This window comes from Leptopilina boulardi, unplaced genomic scaffold (genome assembly GCF_019393585.1).
Source record: "Leptopilina boulardi isolate dan_hultmark-lab unplaced genomic scaffold, ZJU_Lbou_2.1 LbouV2_278, whole genome shotgun sequence".
Lineage (NCBI taxonomy): Eukaryota > Metazoa > Arthropoda > Insecta > Hymenoptera > Figitidae > Leptopilina > Leptopilina boulardi.
Window position 1 is genome coordinate 6486940 of NW_026137838.1, and position 16551 is coordinate 6503490.

The 16551-nt window shown below is 25.6% G+C and overlaps 2 protein-coding genes across 3 annotated transcripts in view; one reads left to right on the forward strand and one right to left on the reverse strand.

Moving 5' to 3' along the window:
* LOC127281828 (protein hairy-like) lies at window positions 1-10895 on the forward strand. Its single transcript, XM_051305762.1, has 3 exons — window positions 1-1196; window positions 7049-7276; window positions 7372-10895. The coding sequence occupies exons 1-3, from the start codon at window positions 1026-1028 to the stop codon at window positions 8287-8289; spliced, it is 1317 nt and encodes a 438-aa protein (XP_051161719.1). The 5' UTR covers window positions 1-1025; the 3' UTR covers window positions 8290-10895.
* Window positions 10647-16551, reverse strand: part of LOC127281827 (lysophosphatidylcholine acyltransferase) — a 24347-nt gene continuing 18442 nt past the window's right edge. For both annotated transcript variants that reach the window (XM_051305761.1, XM_051305760.1), the window contains exons 8-12: window positions 15861-15986; window positions 15599-15746; window positions 14199-14297; window positions 13955-14099; window positions 10647-13151 (exon numbers count right to left, since the gene is read on the reverse strand). In XM_051305761.1, the coding sequence (XP_051161718.1) occupies window positions 13063-13151; window positions 13955-14099; window positions 14199-14297; window positions 15599-15746; window positions 15861-15986 (607 nt within the window). In that variant the 3' untranslated portion in view covers window positions 10647-13062. The remainder of the gene's footprint in view (window positions 13152-13954; window positions 14100-14198; window positions 14298-15598; window positions 15747-15860; window positions 15987-16551) is intronic.

Here is a 16551-nt window from a genome sequence, read left to right on the forward strand (position 1 = left end):
TTCTCGTTTGCTGCCACCTCTGGTCGCCCCCTCGTATTGCCACCCTCTCCCACACGTCAGCCGGCACACTGAAGAGCCAATCGCACCCTCACACAGTCCGTCGACGTTGCTCTTCGTGTGAACATCACGCGAAATTCGCACTTTGCGATTTATCATTCAAAATAAAAATAACATTTAAAAGAAAAAACATCTTTCTAAATTTTTCAAGTGTCTAAAAGTACATTTTATTCCCTCTTTTTTGAGAGAAAAAAAAAATTTTTTTTTTTTTGAAATAAAAGAGTGAGAAGAAAAGAATTAAAAAAAAACAAATTTTTTGTTTTTGTTTCGAGAATAGAGAATAGTTTTTGTGATTATCACACACACACATATATATATATATTCTATGGTGCGTCAATTCGTAACAGTGTGTGAATCACGCGAGTAACAAGTTGTTAGAACACGTGTTGACTGGACTTGGATATCGTGTGTTTTGAAGGACATCATATATACATACAATCTGACGACTTGGATTTTACGTGTGTGTCACGTGTGTTTTGTTAGAAACGTTCTTCCCGCGTTCCCACGGTGAATAGTGCGAGTGCGACACTGACAAGTGGTCGAGAGCGATTCAAACCATGTGGCGGCGCTCACTACAACTTGATGGAGAGGGGTTGAAACTTTTGTAAAACTTTCTTTTAACCACGAGAATATATATTTTCCCAATTTCTTTTCCCCAAAAAAAAAAAGAAAGATTTATTGTAACATTTTTCTAAACGTGACATTGTTACAAAAAAAAAAATACTATTCGTCAACAAAAACTAACTAACTTTTTGGTGAAAATATTGTGAATTTGTGAATTATAAAAGAAGAAGACAATATTTGAAGACAGTAAATATTGAGGTGAATTTAAGTGATTTGGAGAAGAGTTGGAAAGTGAGATTGAAAAAAATTTTAAGGGCGCATTTACGCAATGATAAGTGTCTCAGTATTGCAAATTCGACGGGTGAAGAGAACAACATTAAAAAGGGCCGAGAGGTCCTGCTAAAATGACTGCGCGTCTCCACTCGCTGAGGCATCAGGAGAAGAAATCTGCTAGCAACAGTAACCAAAGACAGCATCTTCAACAACAACAACAACAGCATCAAGAGATTGCGATACCGGGACCCAGTCCAACGCCAAGTCCAAGCCCGAGTCCTAAACATTCTGACGGAAGAAGAGTAAGTATCTTTATTTTTGTCAATTTTTATCAGATATTAAAAATAATACAAGAAAGTATGGTAAAGTTTATCATACCATTTTTTTCCTATGACGTTCCTCTTTTTTATTTCTTTCCTATTGCAGAAAAAGAGTAATTGACAAATTTTGCATTACCGTGTTTGGCAATGATTCGAATAACAGTATAGTAAAATTTACAAGATAGTATGGAAAAATTAAACATACAGTATGATAAAATTTACCATACAGAATATTACATTATAATAATATTTACATAACAGTTTGATTATCATAAATTTTACATTACCGTGTATGGCAATGATTCGAATAACAGTATAGCAAAGTGTACAAGACAGTATGATAAAATTTACCATACAAAATATTACATTATGGTAATATTTACATAATAGTTTGATAAAAATTTACATGCCACTCTTTAAATCTAAATTAGCCACTTTTGACTAATTCGCCGATTCGTTCTTTAAAGGAATTAGTAACTAATTTTTAGTAAAAAAATAACTAATTGATAGTAGAAAACTAATTTATTTAGTAAGGCTACTATTTTAATTAGTAAATTTTAATAAATTTAGTAATTTTCTACTAACAGTTAGTCGCACTTTTGATCAAGAATTAGTAATTTTTAACTATGAATTAGTAATAATTTTACTAAAAATCAGTCAAAACGGTTACTACTCTCTAAATCTGAATTAGTAAAAATATTTACTAATTTGAATTAGTGACTCACTTTTTGCTTCTGAATTAGTAAAATTTTACTAATTATTAGTAACTTTTACTAAAAAATTAGTAAAATTTAACTAATTCTAAAGCAAAAAGTGAGTCACTAATTTAAATTAGTAAATATTTTTACTAATTCAGATTTAGAGAGTAATTCATAACGAATTAGTCAAAAGTTTAGATTTAGAGAATAGTATAGGAATGTTCACTTAACGGCATGGTAAAATTTACTATTTACAAACAATTAATAATATAAGAGAAATTAGCACAAAAAATATGTAAATATTGTTATAATTTTGATGAGTTTAATTTATATTTGTAAAAGAATGCTATTTTTTTTATGAAATTTCTCAAACACAATATATTTTCTTTTAAAAAATTTTAGTATATAATCAACATTGCAATATTTGCAACTAAGAACATTAAAATAATGACCTATGGATTTTTTTTGTGTTACGAGAAATTTCAAAAAAAAAAAAAAAAAAAAAAATGGCATTGAATTACGAACTTTGTGGTACATGTTTCAACACCTAATTTGTATCCTCTTCAAATGTCTCTAAACTGCGTTGAAGATACGTGACTCTCGAATAAGACTCTCATTTTCATCCTTGACATAAGTTTTGTTGAGTAACAGACCTTTGAGATTGTAGTTTGGTGCACTTAGAGAGACTATGTTTTCACATTCTCCTTACTCTTCTCTCCCTAAGCGCCGCTCTGCTTAAAATGAATGATATAACCTTGGATGTGTGTTTGAGTGTACACGTATATATATATGTATTGAAGGAGTGAGAAAGAAGAGGCACCTTTCTTTCATTACACCATAAATACTTCCTACACATTAAGCCACTTCTCTCCGCGGTTTAATACATATATATATATATATATATATATATATATATATATATTTACATGTAAAAAAGCGCTCTAAAAACATAGTCTTTCTAAGAGACCACGTGCTTATCATAACAATAATATTACATGTAAACCATTTTTGATAAGAATTTTTCACTAAATATTTCTTGAAAAATGATATTTCTATTTTTATGCCGTATTTCAAAAGTTTCGACATTCAACTTTAAATTTCTAAATTTGAAGAAAGGGTTTCTAATCATGCAACCAATTTTTGCAACGTTTACCTTAAAATCGTTGACTTAACCTTTTTCTTTCTTTAAAAAACTATATAGAATATTCCGCAGATGTATAATTTTATTTAAGAAGAACTTCACTTTATTCAAAATGCCTAAAGTTCAAAAGAAAAGGAGCAGAAAAGGTTTTCTATTCCTGACCTCATAAAATACAGTTTTTTTATATTGTTTAAAAATTTTTCTATTTTATTTTTAAAGAATTTTTTTTTCATATATTCTATTTTTTTTATTTATTTTTTTAATTCTATATTTTTTTTTATTTCTTTCTTCTTTTATTTTTATTATTCTTTAGGATTTCCTTGGAATTGTTTTTTAAAACTTAATTTTGCATACACCAGTTTATTAATAATTAATTACCTTTTAAATAATGTATAAAATTTGAAAGTTTATAATGAAAAGAAAAATATAATTATAATAATATAAATATTAAGAAAAAATGAATGATAATAAATAATTTTATTATTTTATTTTTAATTTTATTTTAATAATAATAATAATAATAATAATAATAATAAATATTATTATTATTATTAATTTAAATATAATTAACATAAAAAAGAATGGTAACTAACAGAAGTAGTCAGTTTATAAGTAAAGTATTTTTAAAATTGTTTTCTTTCAATATTTTTCAAGAATTTAATATGTAGATACTTCTAAAATAAATATATATATATAACCTTTACTAAAAGTTGACAGTTAAAAAAAAGTCGTAAAATAATCATAACTTGTTTTGGTCACACCTTGAATCAAGCCATCAGGCAACATCTCACTTTTTTTAAATTCAACTTTTATAATTATATTTTAAAAATTGAAGGTAAATTTTTGTTTCTCACACGTTTTTTGTAAAAATTATTCTTGACAATTCTAAATTATGATTTTTGTGAAAATAATTATATAGCAAAAAGTTTGAATTTTCATATTTTATACAAAATTTAAAAGGTAAAAAAGAAACAGTATGGTTCAATCAACAATAATGCGTATAAAAAAGAAAAATTTTCATTAATTGAATTAAACTATTTTTTATGTTTTGTTAATTATATAAGAAAAGAGTTTTTTTTTTTTTTATTACTTTGTTCTCTAAATCTGAAATAGTGAAAATTTTAACTAATTTTAATTAGTTACTTACTTTTTGCTTTTGACTTAGTTAAATTTTACTAATTAATAGTAAAAAAAAAATTTTTTTGGTATCGAATTAGTTAAATTCTACTATTATTTTTTTTATTATCGAGTTAGTAAAATTTAACTTAAAAAGCAAAAAGTAAATTACAAATTCTAATTACACGGAGAAAAATGGAAAAACAAAAATAAACGAAGCTGATAAGTACGCAACGTTTATGATAAACGATTTTTAAAGAAAAAATTTTTTAAAGTGTAAAATTCTCTTATTTTTTGCCTAAAAAATATATATCTTGTAGTTTTCATTAATCAACAAATTATAAAAAATATATTTTTTAGGTAAAAAATTAGAGAATTTTTCATTTTAAAAATTATTTCTTTAAAAAGCCGTTTATCATAAACGTTGCGTACTTCAGCTTTGTGTAACTTTTACTACTTTCGTATAGTAAATTCTAAGCTGCCCCGAATTTCTGGTAATTTTTGCTCTTTAAATAGTAGAAACTACAATTTCCGAAGTAAATTTTACTATTTTAGTATTAATTTTTTTTTATTCCCAAAGCAAAAGTTGACAGAAATTTCGGAAAATTTTGGATTTTACTTTCTAAATAGTAAAAGTTATTTAAAATTTTTTTATAGGAAAAATTTTTACTAATTCAAATTAAGAGATTGAATGAGGGAATAAAAAAAAAATAAAATAAATTGATGGGTTTTATATAGGCTTTTATCGATAAAATATCAAGACAATATAAATTACTGTTTAAATGTAACAATTTTCAACAAAATTGATTTGTTGTAATCAATTTGAAACTCTGGTGTTCCACTTTGTTACAAGTCAATTTTCATAGTGTGTATGACCCTCGATAGCGGCAAAATGTAATTCCACGACACACATGGGTCCTCTCTCATCTCTCTCTCTCTCTCTCTCTCTCTCTCTGAATATATATATGTATATATTGTGCATTAAAGCTTTGCGGCGGAAGAGATATATATTCTAACGATAGGATCTTTAGAAAATCAAAACACAATTATGTAACCTGTCCACGAGGGAAACCATTCAATCCCTCCAAGATGCATACGCGTGTACCGTCCCTTATATTCACGTCTATTTATAATAGGGGAGATACTACATAATCACCCTTTTGCAAACTGTGAAAGCGTGACCAAGGTTACATGTTGCTTGAATCCCTCTTGAATCGAAAATTCCATTTAATGTGAAAGATTGGTGACTTTTTTTTCACGCGAATCTTAAAGCGATTGAGTATAAAATTTAACTTTGAAAAATTAAAATTTCTATCAATTTTAGTAAAAAGAAAAAATACTAAATTTCCATGTACTTTGCAAACAAATCCGTCTTTTTTCACTTGCAAACGCTGGACAAATTTATATTGTCGGGTATACACGTGTCTTGAATGGAGTGAGGCATAGACAAGTAACTAATCTTGATGTTCGAAACTTCTGGAATCTATTTGAATTTTATTTAAATGGATTGCTCGTTTTCCGGAATAGTTTTTCAACTCCATTAGGCGAATTTCTTTTCTCAATTTCGAAAAATTTATATTTTATAAATAAAAAGTTAACTATTACATTTTTGTATAGGCATTTTGAAAAAGTGTAGCGCGCCAGAAGGAGGTTTAAATAAAAATGAGTTGGCACTTAAAAATTCTTTTTGATTATGATTCTTAAATAAATAAAAACCATTTTTCAATAGGTTTTAAAATCAACTTATGTGCCAAATTTAAAAAAAAAATTGAGTTTTAAATATATATAAAAATAGTGTTTTATGAGGAACCAGAATTTATTTAATGTATATACTTATATGCGTATAGATTTGGGTTCATATAAATTTATTAACATTGAAGTTATTTTCTTGTTTTGTTTTTATATTTATGCATTAAGAGTGTCGAACGGTATCTGAAATTCTTTATAGCAAGAAGAGAGTTTTAATTATCGCTCTCAACGTGAAATAGTATTGATTTTAAAATACTTTTTTCTCGAAACAAAGAATACTTTTAACAAAATCAGCAAAAATCCTCATCTTATAAATTTCCTAAATCCAAAAGACGGTACGAATCCATAGAAAAATATGGTTGCAAAACAAAAAGTAGAAAAGTAATCTAATAACAGCTGCGACTTTGTGCGCTATGCATGCTGCTGCCATCTGACGGCGGCAGGAGGTAATGAACCCCTCATTATATTACTTTTCGTTTTGCAATCGTGTTTTTGTATGGATTCGCATAATCTTTCGGATTTAGGAAATTTATATAAGATAAGAATCTCTAGCTGCTTTTGTAAAAAAAAGTGTCCGTTTTTCAAGAAGAAAGTATTTTAAAATTAATGTTTATCATTTTCACGTTTAGTGCCGTTTTTATAGGGCGATAATAATTAAAGGTCTCCTCTTTCCAAAGAATTTCAGACTCTCTTAAATAAATTTTGTCCCTCTTAAAATAGTTCTTTTAACATTATGATTTAATTTTTTAAAATCGTATATAAACACTACAGCAACATAATTATTTATATGTAAAATTAAAAATAAGTAATTATTTTATCATTTATTACAGTATTTATTAGATTCTGATTCCCCATGAAATTACTGTTTTTTTATATAAAAACTAATTTTTGTTTTTTTATATAAAAACTAATTTTTGTTTTTTTAAATCGGGCACGTAAACTGATTTTACAAAACTATTGAGAAATGTTTTTTATTTAATGAATTTTTAAGTGCCAATTCATTTTTATTTAAATCACCTTCTGGCGTAGGTAAAGTTTTAGATTTGGCATTTTTCGAGAAGTATTTAGTATACTAATGGATATGGGAAACATCTGAGTTTACGTTTTTTTTCTCCTTTCTCTGTTTAAAGGCAAATAAACCACTAATGGAAAAGCGACGACGAGCGAGAATCAACCAGTCTTTGGCGGCGCTGAAGGCCCTTATTCTTGACAGCGCTCGCTTAGAAAACACAAAACACAGTAAACTTGAAAAAGCTGATATTCTCGAATTAACAGTTCGACATCTACAGAGACAACGATCTCTAGCCCAACCTGGACTCTCTAGGTATAAGGCTGGATATCAGGATTGTTCACGTGAGGTGAGATTTTTTTTTTTCTGTTAGGAATTTTCAATTTCTGTTCAAAATTATTAGACGCAATTTAAAAATTTGTTGATAAATTTGCTATTTCGCAGGTGAGTCGTTATTTGGAAGCGCCTGATATAATAACAGGAAACACAACTCCAATGGACCCAGCCGTGAAACAAAGGCTACAACGTCATTTGGATAGTTGTGTTTCTGAATTGGATTTGGATTTAGGCTCAAGGCCCGACAGCGGTCTTGGTAGTAGTCCAGGTAGTGTGACTGATCGAACAACAGGTGTAACGAGTCCTGGACCATTGGATCATCATACACCACATTGTAGTACGGCGCTAAAGCCAACAATGATGAAAACGGAAATAGCAGAAATTGAGGCTGATAGGCCCGACAGTAGTACAACGGCAGGCGATGAAAATAATAATAGCAGTAGGCCAACATCAGCATTTAGTCAAGTGAATCCAACGAGTCTTGATTCACATCAACCAACTGAGATAAACGCCGATCAAGCGTCAACGTCACAAGATAATGCAAATATGCTATCTGTTGTTCAAGTGATACCATCAAGATTACCCGATGGTCAAGTTGTATTTTTACTACCTAGTCATTATGTTCAATTGGCAGCGGCAGCTGCTGCCAATGGCATAAGCATTGGACCAAATCCACCAACTGCAATTTGGGCAGCGACAAATATGTCACTTCTTAAAACAACTGATAAAATAAATAAAAGGCCACACGATGATTTACAAGATTGGTCTGATGGTGGAAAATTAAAGAAACAACCAAAATTAGAGCAACCAGAGCAACCACTTGATTTTACAACATCGTCGAAGAAATTATCGAAAATTCCACGTGAAGATAATGGACAAATGAGAACGCCAATAATGGAGAATACAATTATTAATGAGGGTAGACCTTCTAGTCATGCCAGTAGTGAAGCTGGACGTATGGAATTATTACCGCCTGTTTGTCAACAGAGCGTCAAGGACGAGGAAGGCATGTGGCGACCTTGGTAAATTGCAATTTTGTACAAACCTTTTTTTTCTTTTTTTTTTCTTTTTTTGCCGTGTCTTGATTGCAAGAGTGATGCTGAATTTTCCAAAAGGCGCGCGAGAGATAAAGGTCAACTTTGATGTATAGGAACGCAGAAAAACAATAGAAAATTGTTGTTGTTGTTGTTTCACGCATCTAATCTTATTTAACAAATAAGGTGTTATAATCCTTTTTACATCCGATAGCTTGGAAAAATATTGTTATTTATTCTCTAAATTGATATGAAGCGAGTAAAAATTTGACTATAATTATTTTCTTCTTCTTTTTTGGAAATAGAATTCTTTTCCGAAAAAAGAAAATTCTTTGAGAAAGTATAGATTGAAGAAACGAAAGTACAACAAAAAGAGGGAGAAAAAGTCAAAAAAGAATTACAGAAGAATTAACACGTTCGTAATTTTTTTTTACAAATTACAGCAACACAATATTGTTATCCGAACTAAAGGAATAATTTTCTTATAAACACTTGTTATTGTTTGATAATTGTTTCAACTAAGCACTTCATTCTCTTTAAATCTGAATTAGTAAAAATGTTTATTAATTTAAGTGACTCACTTTTTGCTTTAGAATTAGTTAAATTTTACTAATTTTTAGTAAAAATTACTAATAATTAGTAAAATTTTACTAATTCTAAAGCAAAAAGTGAGTCACTTAAATTAGTAAACATTTTTACTAATTCAGATTTAGAGAGTTCAATATTACCAGTAAAAAAAATCTTATGGTTCTAAAAATCATTAGAAACTAAAATCATTATCTAAAATCACTTTTTATTATCAATAATTGTAAATTTTTGAATTTTTTTTTTTTTTTGTTGAATATAAACCAAATGAGATAAAATTTCTCAATTTTTAAAAAGTGTTGAAAGAACACTTGTTTTAAGAATCAATTGGTTTTTCTTGTTTGTACATTTTTTCTTGTTTATCATATTATATCCTTTTTTTTTTTTTTTATCTCATTTGGTTTCGCGTGTTATAATATTACTTATTACAACACGAAAAGTTTTACGTAACTTTTAGTCATGCTGTTAATTTTTAATTCTGTAATTTATGTAAAATATATATCATACACGTAAACTGTGTTGAAATTAATAACAGAAAATATTCTGTACTTTAAAAAATTGTTTTTATTCTAAATTTGTTTTTGAAAAGAAAATTATTATTTTAATAACAGTTGTTTTTTTTTAATTGAATATTTGATTCTAATAAAGAAAACTCACAGATGCAAAAATATGAAAATTAAATTAAAAATATTACTGTTTTTAATTTTAATAAAACGGCTTTTCTAATGCCGATTATCGTACAGAATAATTTTTTTTTGAAAAATCTTTAAAAAATAAAATGTTTTTTTGTTTCTCTTACTAAAGGAAAAGAAAATTCTTTTCCGTTTGTTACGAATTAAACATTTTTTAATAATATACTCAATTAAGAAACTATTAGTTCCTGTTTTTTATTACCAAAGAAATATGTTCTGTTCATTTTTAAAGTTTATTTTGCCATTAATTTAAAATATTGTTAATATTTTTCGAAATTCGAAACTCATCGACACATATTATATATATATATATATATAAAATAGAATTCATCATAAAATATTTGTATAGATTTGAAGAAAGTGAAAGTTAAAACAAATTTTTGTGTCTAAAAAAGGCTTTTTCTTTATTGGTTTTTTTTTCATTAGAGAATTTTTACAAACTCTTAAAATAATTGAATTAATAATATAAAAAAGTGAATAAATTTTATTCTAACTTTAAGAATAGAAATTTCATTTGTATTCTTATTAAAATAAAATTTTTCAAATAATATCTATTTGTGAAAACATATATTTTTTGTTTTTCACACATTTTTTTTTATAAGCCATACATCGAAATTTGTTTGCTAAAAAATATTCATTTTATTTGTTAAAAAAAAATATAATGAAAAAAAAACAGCCATAATTCAGGAAAAAATTTTTTAATTGTGCGCAAAAAGAAAGAAAATGATCGTCATGCTATCTATTGTCAATGCTACCGAAGAAAGTTTTATCTTATCAAAAATCTGTATTTAATATTGTAGTGCAAAAAAAAAGGATTCGCGCAATATCGAATTTAATATATGTAAATTATATATAAAAAAAATGTAAATTACGAGGAGCGCACTAGGAATGAAAAAAAAAAAAAAAAATAAGGAGAGCACAAAAAATTTCTTCCAAAATATACATAGAAAAAAAATAGAGTGGTTGAAATAAAAACAAAAAAAAATTAAATAAATAAAAGAAAAAGCTCCTGTATTCTTACATTCTTTAGACACTCTCTTAATATATATGTAAATAGTTTTCAATTGATGAATCTTGCTATTACAAAAAGATAGATTTATTTTGATGTTATCTAGGTATATATGCGAAACAATGAATGTACGATGGTGCGTGTGAGAGAGAAATTACGAAATTATGACGTAGAAAACATCATTCACGTTCTAGTGTTACTAAAAGAAAAAAAAAAAAATTACAATTACTATAAATATCTTGGAATTGGATTCCTCATTGAGTGTACTTAGTTTTTTTTTTTGCAGTCAATATACGCAATTATTGAACTGTATCGCGATTTATTTAATCTGCTTCCTTATAAACAATTCCTGTGATCCATCATCCTTTATCTTTATAAAAAAAATATATATATATAATAAATAATAAAACAATCCGGACACTGTGTTTTTTCGTGATTGCAAAAAAAAATTCGTTTAATATAAAAAGAACACCAACAAAAAAATTATTTAAAAAAATAAGAATATTTTTAATTAATAAATTTATATTAAATAGAATATATATTTTTATGTTAAATTAAATATAATTTTATTAATTGCTGCATGTTTATTAATAATTTTTAAACACAGTGTTTGTTGATAATAGTTATACTGAAAAAAAAAATTTATTTGATTCAAATAATCGGTTATTTCATCAAGAGAAATTTATTTTTCTAAGAGCCAAGTAAATATTTATTTGTTGCAAATAAATTTTTACTTGATTTATATAAAAATTTTATTTATGACAAATAAAATTTTTATTTACACCAAATAAATGTACTGTGACAAATATAAGTTTATTTAACTCAAATATACACTGAAAAAAAAATTTATTTGATTCAAATACCGGTGTATTTGGTTATTAGCAAATAAATATTTACTTGAATCAAATATTTCTTATTTGAATCAAATATATAATATTTGAATCAAATAAATTTTTCTTTCAGTGTATTATATTTGGTTTAAATAAAAAATTTCTCTGCGTGTTGACTATATTATTAAATAAATATTTATTTGAAGCAAATAATTAAACTTTATTTGAACCAATAATTTCTGTATTTGAAATAAATACCATTTAATTGGCTCAAATAATAATTAAATATTTATTTGATAATAAAATAACCGATTTTTTAAATCTTTTTTTTTTTCAGTGTAGTATTAAAAATAAATTGAATTGACATTATTTTAAAAAAAAAGAAAATATCATAGAAAATGAAGTAAAAGATGATTTTTTACATCTTTTCTTTTGTTTTTTTATTGGTAATCGATTGCAATTTTTTAAGGAATATGTCCCTTTTTATTCTCTGTAACATTGTATATCTAACAGTCATAAATATTTTCTTTTTTTAAAGAAAAATAACGTTTTTTTTTTTTTTATTTGATTTTCTTTTATAACGAGATAAATGTATATTGACTAATACTTTCAAATTTATCGTATTGATAGTTGGATTTTTTTTTTTTTTTTTTTTTTGGAAGAGATCTCTTTTGGAAGTTGAGTTTAAATTTATCCAAAACTCTTTCTCTTTTTAATTTATTAAAGAAACATTAATTGCAAAATTAAAAATTTCATTTTTTTTTAATTTAATGTTTTTAAATACGAAAATTTTTGAAAAATTAAAATTTTAGTATTTATGACTCAAATTTTAATAGAAATTAAAAAAATTTTTATTTTTACAATTTTTGGTATAAAATTAAAAATTTTGTATATTAATACTAAAATTTTAGTCATATAATGACAAAAAGTTTTTTTCTTTCTTTGTATAATATCAATGGAAGAATTGTAAATTGGTTTTTTTTATGAGACTTTTCGTAAATAAGTTTCTCTATATTTTTTTTTTTTTGTTTTTTTCTTTTCTTTTTTGTTTACAGTGACTTTTCTAAATAATTTCTAATATATTTGTACACAATTACGAATAGTTTCTTTCAAGCGTTCCTCATATTTTATATATTATTATAATAATATTTATATATTTAAAAAACAAAAACAGATTTCTATATAGATTAGAAAAAAGTGACAACTTTGCATATACCCAACAATGATTTCTACTTAGCGACTATTATTTACAAGAATCTAAAATGTTTTTTTTAAAAAAAAAATAAGTTATGTAACAACCAATATATATATATATAGCTATATTATTATCCCATCAAGGGAAATAAAGTCTCTGTAAAGCGAATTTATCTATATATATTATATTAATAATAATATTATTTTTTATTATTGCTAATATTAATTAATTAGGTCGGTACCACTTATTGACTAAAAATTATTCTTCCGCGGATATAATTTTTTTTTTTCATTCACTTTTCTAGTGATGATGCATCACTAGATTTTGAAAATTCGTTAATAATCTTTTCATTAGTTTATACGGGATTGGAGCATGTTCTATTCACAAGTAGAGTGTCGGAATCTTGATGTTTCCGTATGAGTGGAGGACTTCGTGATTTTGGACACAGGCACTCTCAAATGGTCTTTTTCCTTTTTAAATCGTTATTGCTAACAAACATGTGCGAGTATTCTGTACGCGAACTCAATACCACTAAAATATCATCTGGAAAATGTTTTCGAAAAATTAAAAATTTATTTCCTTTATTTTGAATTAAATTAATCAATTAATTAATATGAAATTAATAATATATATGGGGCATATTCTTTGTCAAAAAGACATCACCTCTGCCCAAAATAAATTTAATTAAAAAAAAAAGCTCTACCTGGACTTAAATTACAGCAAATTTTGTCTATTTTTTGATGCCGTATTGCACTTTTTAAATATTAAACATGGGGGACCACAAATGTTAAAAAAAACCTTCAGTATTATCAAAAAAAGTAATATTTTTTCAATACAAGGTTAAAAATTATTTTTTTAAATAAAAATCGATTACCTGCATAGAAATTTGCATTATCGACTGATGGTAAAAGCAGGAACATGATGACATAAAAAATTGCCGACATAGAAATCTACATTACCGACTGATGGTAAAACGGGAAACCGATGCTGTAAAAAATTACCATTATAGAAATCTACATAACTAATTGATGGTGAAGAGGAAGAATTTTTTAATTTTGAAATTTTTTGACCATCAGTCGGTAATGTAGATTTCTGTGTCGGTAATCGATTTTTTTTAAAATAAGTCTTAACCTTGTATTAAAAAACTATTATATCCGCATGTTTAATATTTAAAAAGTGACATACAGCACCAAAAAATAGACAAAATTTGCTGTAATTTAAGCCCATATACAGCTTTTTTTAATTAAATCTATTCTTTTTGAAAAAGAATGCGCCATATATATATATAATTATATATAAAATTAATTAATTTAATTAATTAATGAAAATAAATGATTATATATTACCCAAACTGACTCGATCGGCGTTTTCCTCTCGTTTAGCTTGAAGAAAAATTCTTTCTGTATCGTCCGGTGAAATATGAAGCGAAAGCTTGAGAGCTTTTTTTAGTTCGTTAATATTTAAATATTTCATTCCACTAGGACTACATAGCTGAAAGATGTAATTTTTTTTATTAGAAATTGTGATATTTTTTTCGGTGGATAATTGTTTCAGAAATTAGGGTTTTAAAAAAAAAATAAAAAAATTTACCTCAAATGCAAGATTTAGTAAATCCAATTCGGAATTGGCTGTTGCTACTGCTACTACTGTGAAGACATATTCTTCAAAATCTATTTTCCCCGATCCATGCTGAAAGATAAAAAAAAAAATTCTCATTTAAATCATAATTATATTTTTAAAAATTTTTTTTTAATTCTTTTAATGTGCTAATTATTATTAATTTAATAAAGAATATAATTTTTACCACATAAAATATAAGAATTAAAAATTGTTTTAACTTCACACCCAGAGAAATGATTTATTTGAACTAAATAAAATATATTTGAATTAAATAAACGTATATTTCATGCAAAAAAAATCTTCACCTGGAACAGCGATATATTTCTCTAGAATAGGAAAAACTTTCATTGTTTTAGTGAAACATATCGCTAATCTAGGTAAAGAGATTTTTTTGCTTGCTGTACTAACTTATTTATTTGGAGTAAATAAAAGTTTTATTTGTCCTAAATCAATTTTTCTTTGGCTTAAATAAATTTTTTATTTAAATAAAAAAAAAATATTTATATTTGCAACAAATAAATGATTTCATACATCCAGAAGAATGGTACATTTGTCTCATTGCCTAATAAATATTTGTTTGATTTATATAAATTTTTATTATTATGTAATTTTATTAAATTTTTATTATTTTTTTAAATTTTATTTACGCCAAATAAATAGGCTAGTATACACGCAGAGAAATGATTTATTTGAAACAAATAAAAAATATATTTGAGTTAAATAAACGTATATATTTGTCTCAGAGCCTACTAACTTATTTATTTGGCGTAAATAAAAGTTTTATTTGTCATAAATAAATTTTTCTTTGCCTCAAATAAATTTTTTATTTCAATGAAATAAAATATATTTGCAACAAATAAATGAGTTAGTAGGCTCGAAGACAAATATACCATTTCTCTGAGTGTAGGCTGTGAGTCAAATATACGTTTATTTAACTCAAATATATATTTGGTTCAAATAAAATAATTATTTATTTATTATTTTATTATAAATTTTATAATAATTATTTTTTCTTTTTTATTTTTATTTTAATTTTTTCTTAAAGTATCATCACTATGCAACTGTAATTATTTTTTGACATTTAATTTTTAGGATCTTTCTGATCACAAAATATGCTTTTAAATCTTAGATCTCGAAACGAGGAAGATGACTCTCACTCAATCATGCTCCATAGAGCGAAAGTTACTTTTGAGATATCAAGTCTTTTATAGAAGATCGATAAGAGTGAATTTGCGGCGCAATCTCCTCTATATACTGCGTCGTAGTATATAGAATCTAATTTCATTTCGTTTCTAATTTTTGCAAAAAAATTTGTATTCAGGACGAATAAGAAAAGAAGGAACAATTAATTTTTTCTTCCATATACTTACCCTGTCATTAATCTTGAAAAGTTGTTGAGTTGTTAGATCCTTATCATCGAGTCTAAGTAATCTAGCGAATTCATATAAATCGACCTCAGTGGAAAGTCTCTCTGTTTTGTTCTGCACCAATTCCTCTTCGGTTTTTGCTTTTATTAAACTGTAAAAAAAACATGTTTTTACAATTAAATCTTCTATTTCTATATTTTTACGATCCGTTTCTGTAAGTGGTTAATTGTTTTGTTTTTTTTTTTTTTATTAGAAAAATATTTACCCTAGTTTGTAGCGTAATTTGTGTGCCTCAACGAGACTTGAGGCATGAGGAATATGTAGTTGATGTGCTTTTGTTATTATTCTGCAATCATCGTACGTGTAATCAGATACTGGAATTTGTAGTGCTCTGGAAAAAAGAAAATTAAAATTGATAAAATTTTATTTTTTTATTTTCAAAAAATTTTTTTTTTAAGTAGATAAAATTCTATTTTTTTGATTTTCAAATTTTTTTAAATTTGAAGGCACAGGTGCTACCATCTGACGGTCGAGACACTAAACACTGAACTGTATACCTTTTATTGGTAACTGTTGAAACTGTTATTAAATTATCTTCAATGGTAACTTTTCTAAATTGGGGTTCTACTCTTAAATTTAGAATATATATTTAATATCAAATTAAATATTTAAAAATATTTTAAGAGTATTTAGAAAATGGCAAATTTCATAAGAATTCAGATATTTTGTACAAGGAAAATTTATTCTTAATTTTAGAATATTTCTTCAGTTGTGTATTGCAATATTTCCCCAATATTTCTGCGCAAGATTTGGCTAAATTTTTTTTTTTTTTTGGTATAATTTTGATTCAACCAAATTTTGCTTTTGGTACACTGAAAAAAATTTATTTGGTTCAAATAAAAATTAATTTATTTGTATGAAATAATTTTTATTTGTATCACATAAACTGTATTTAA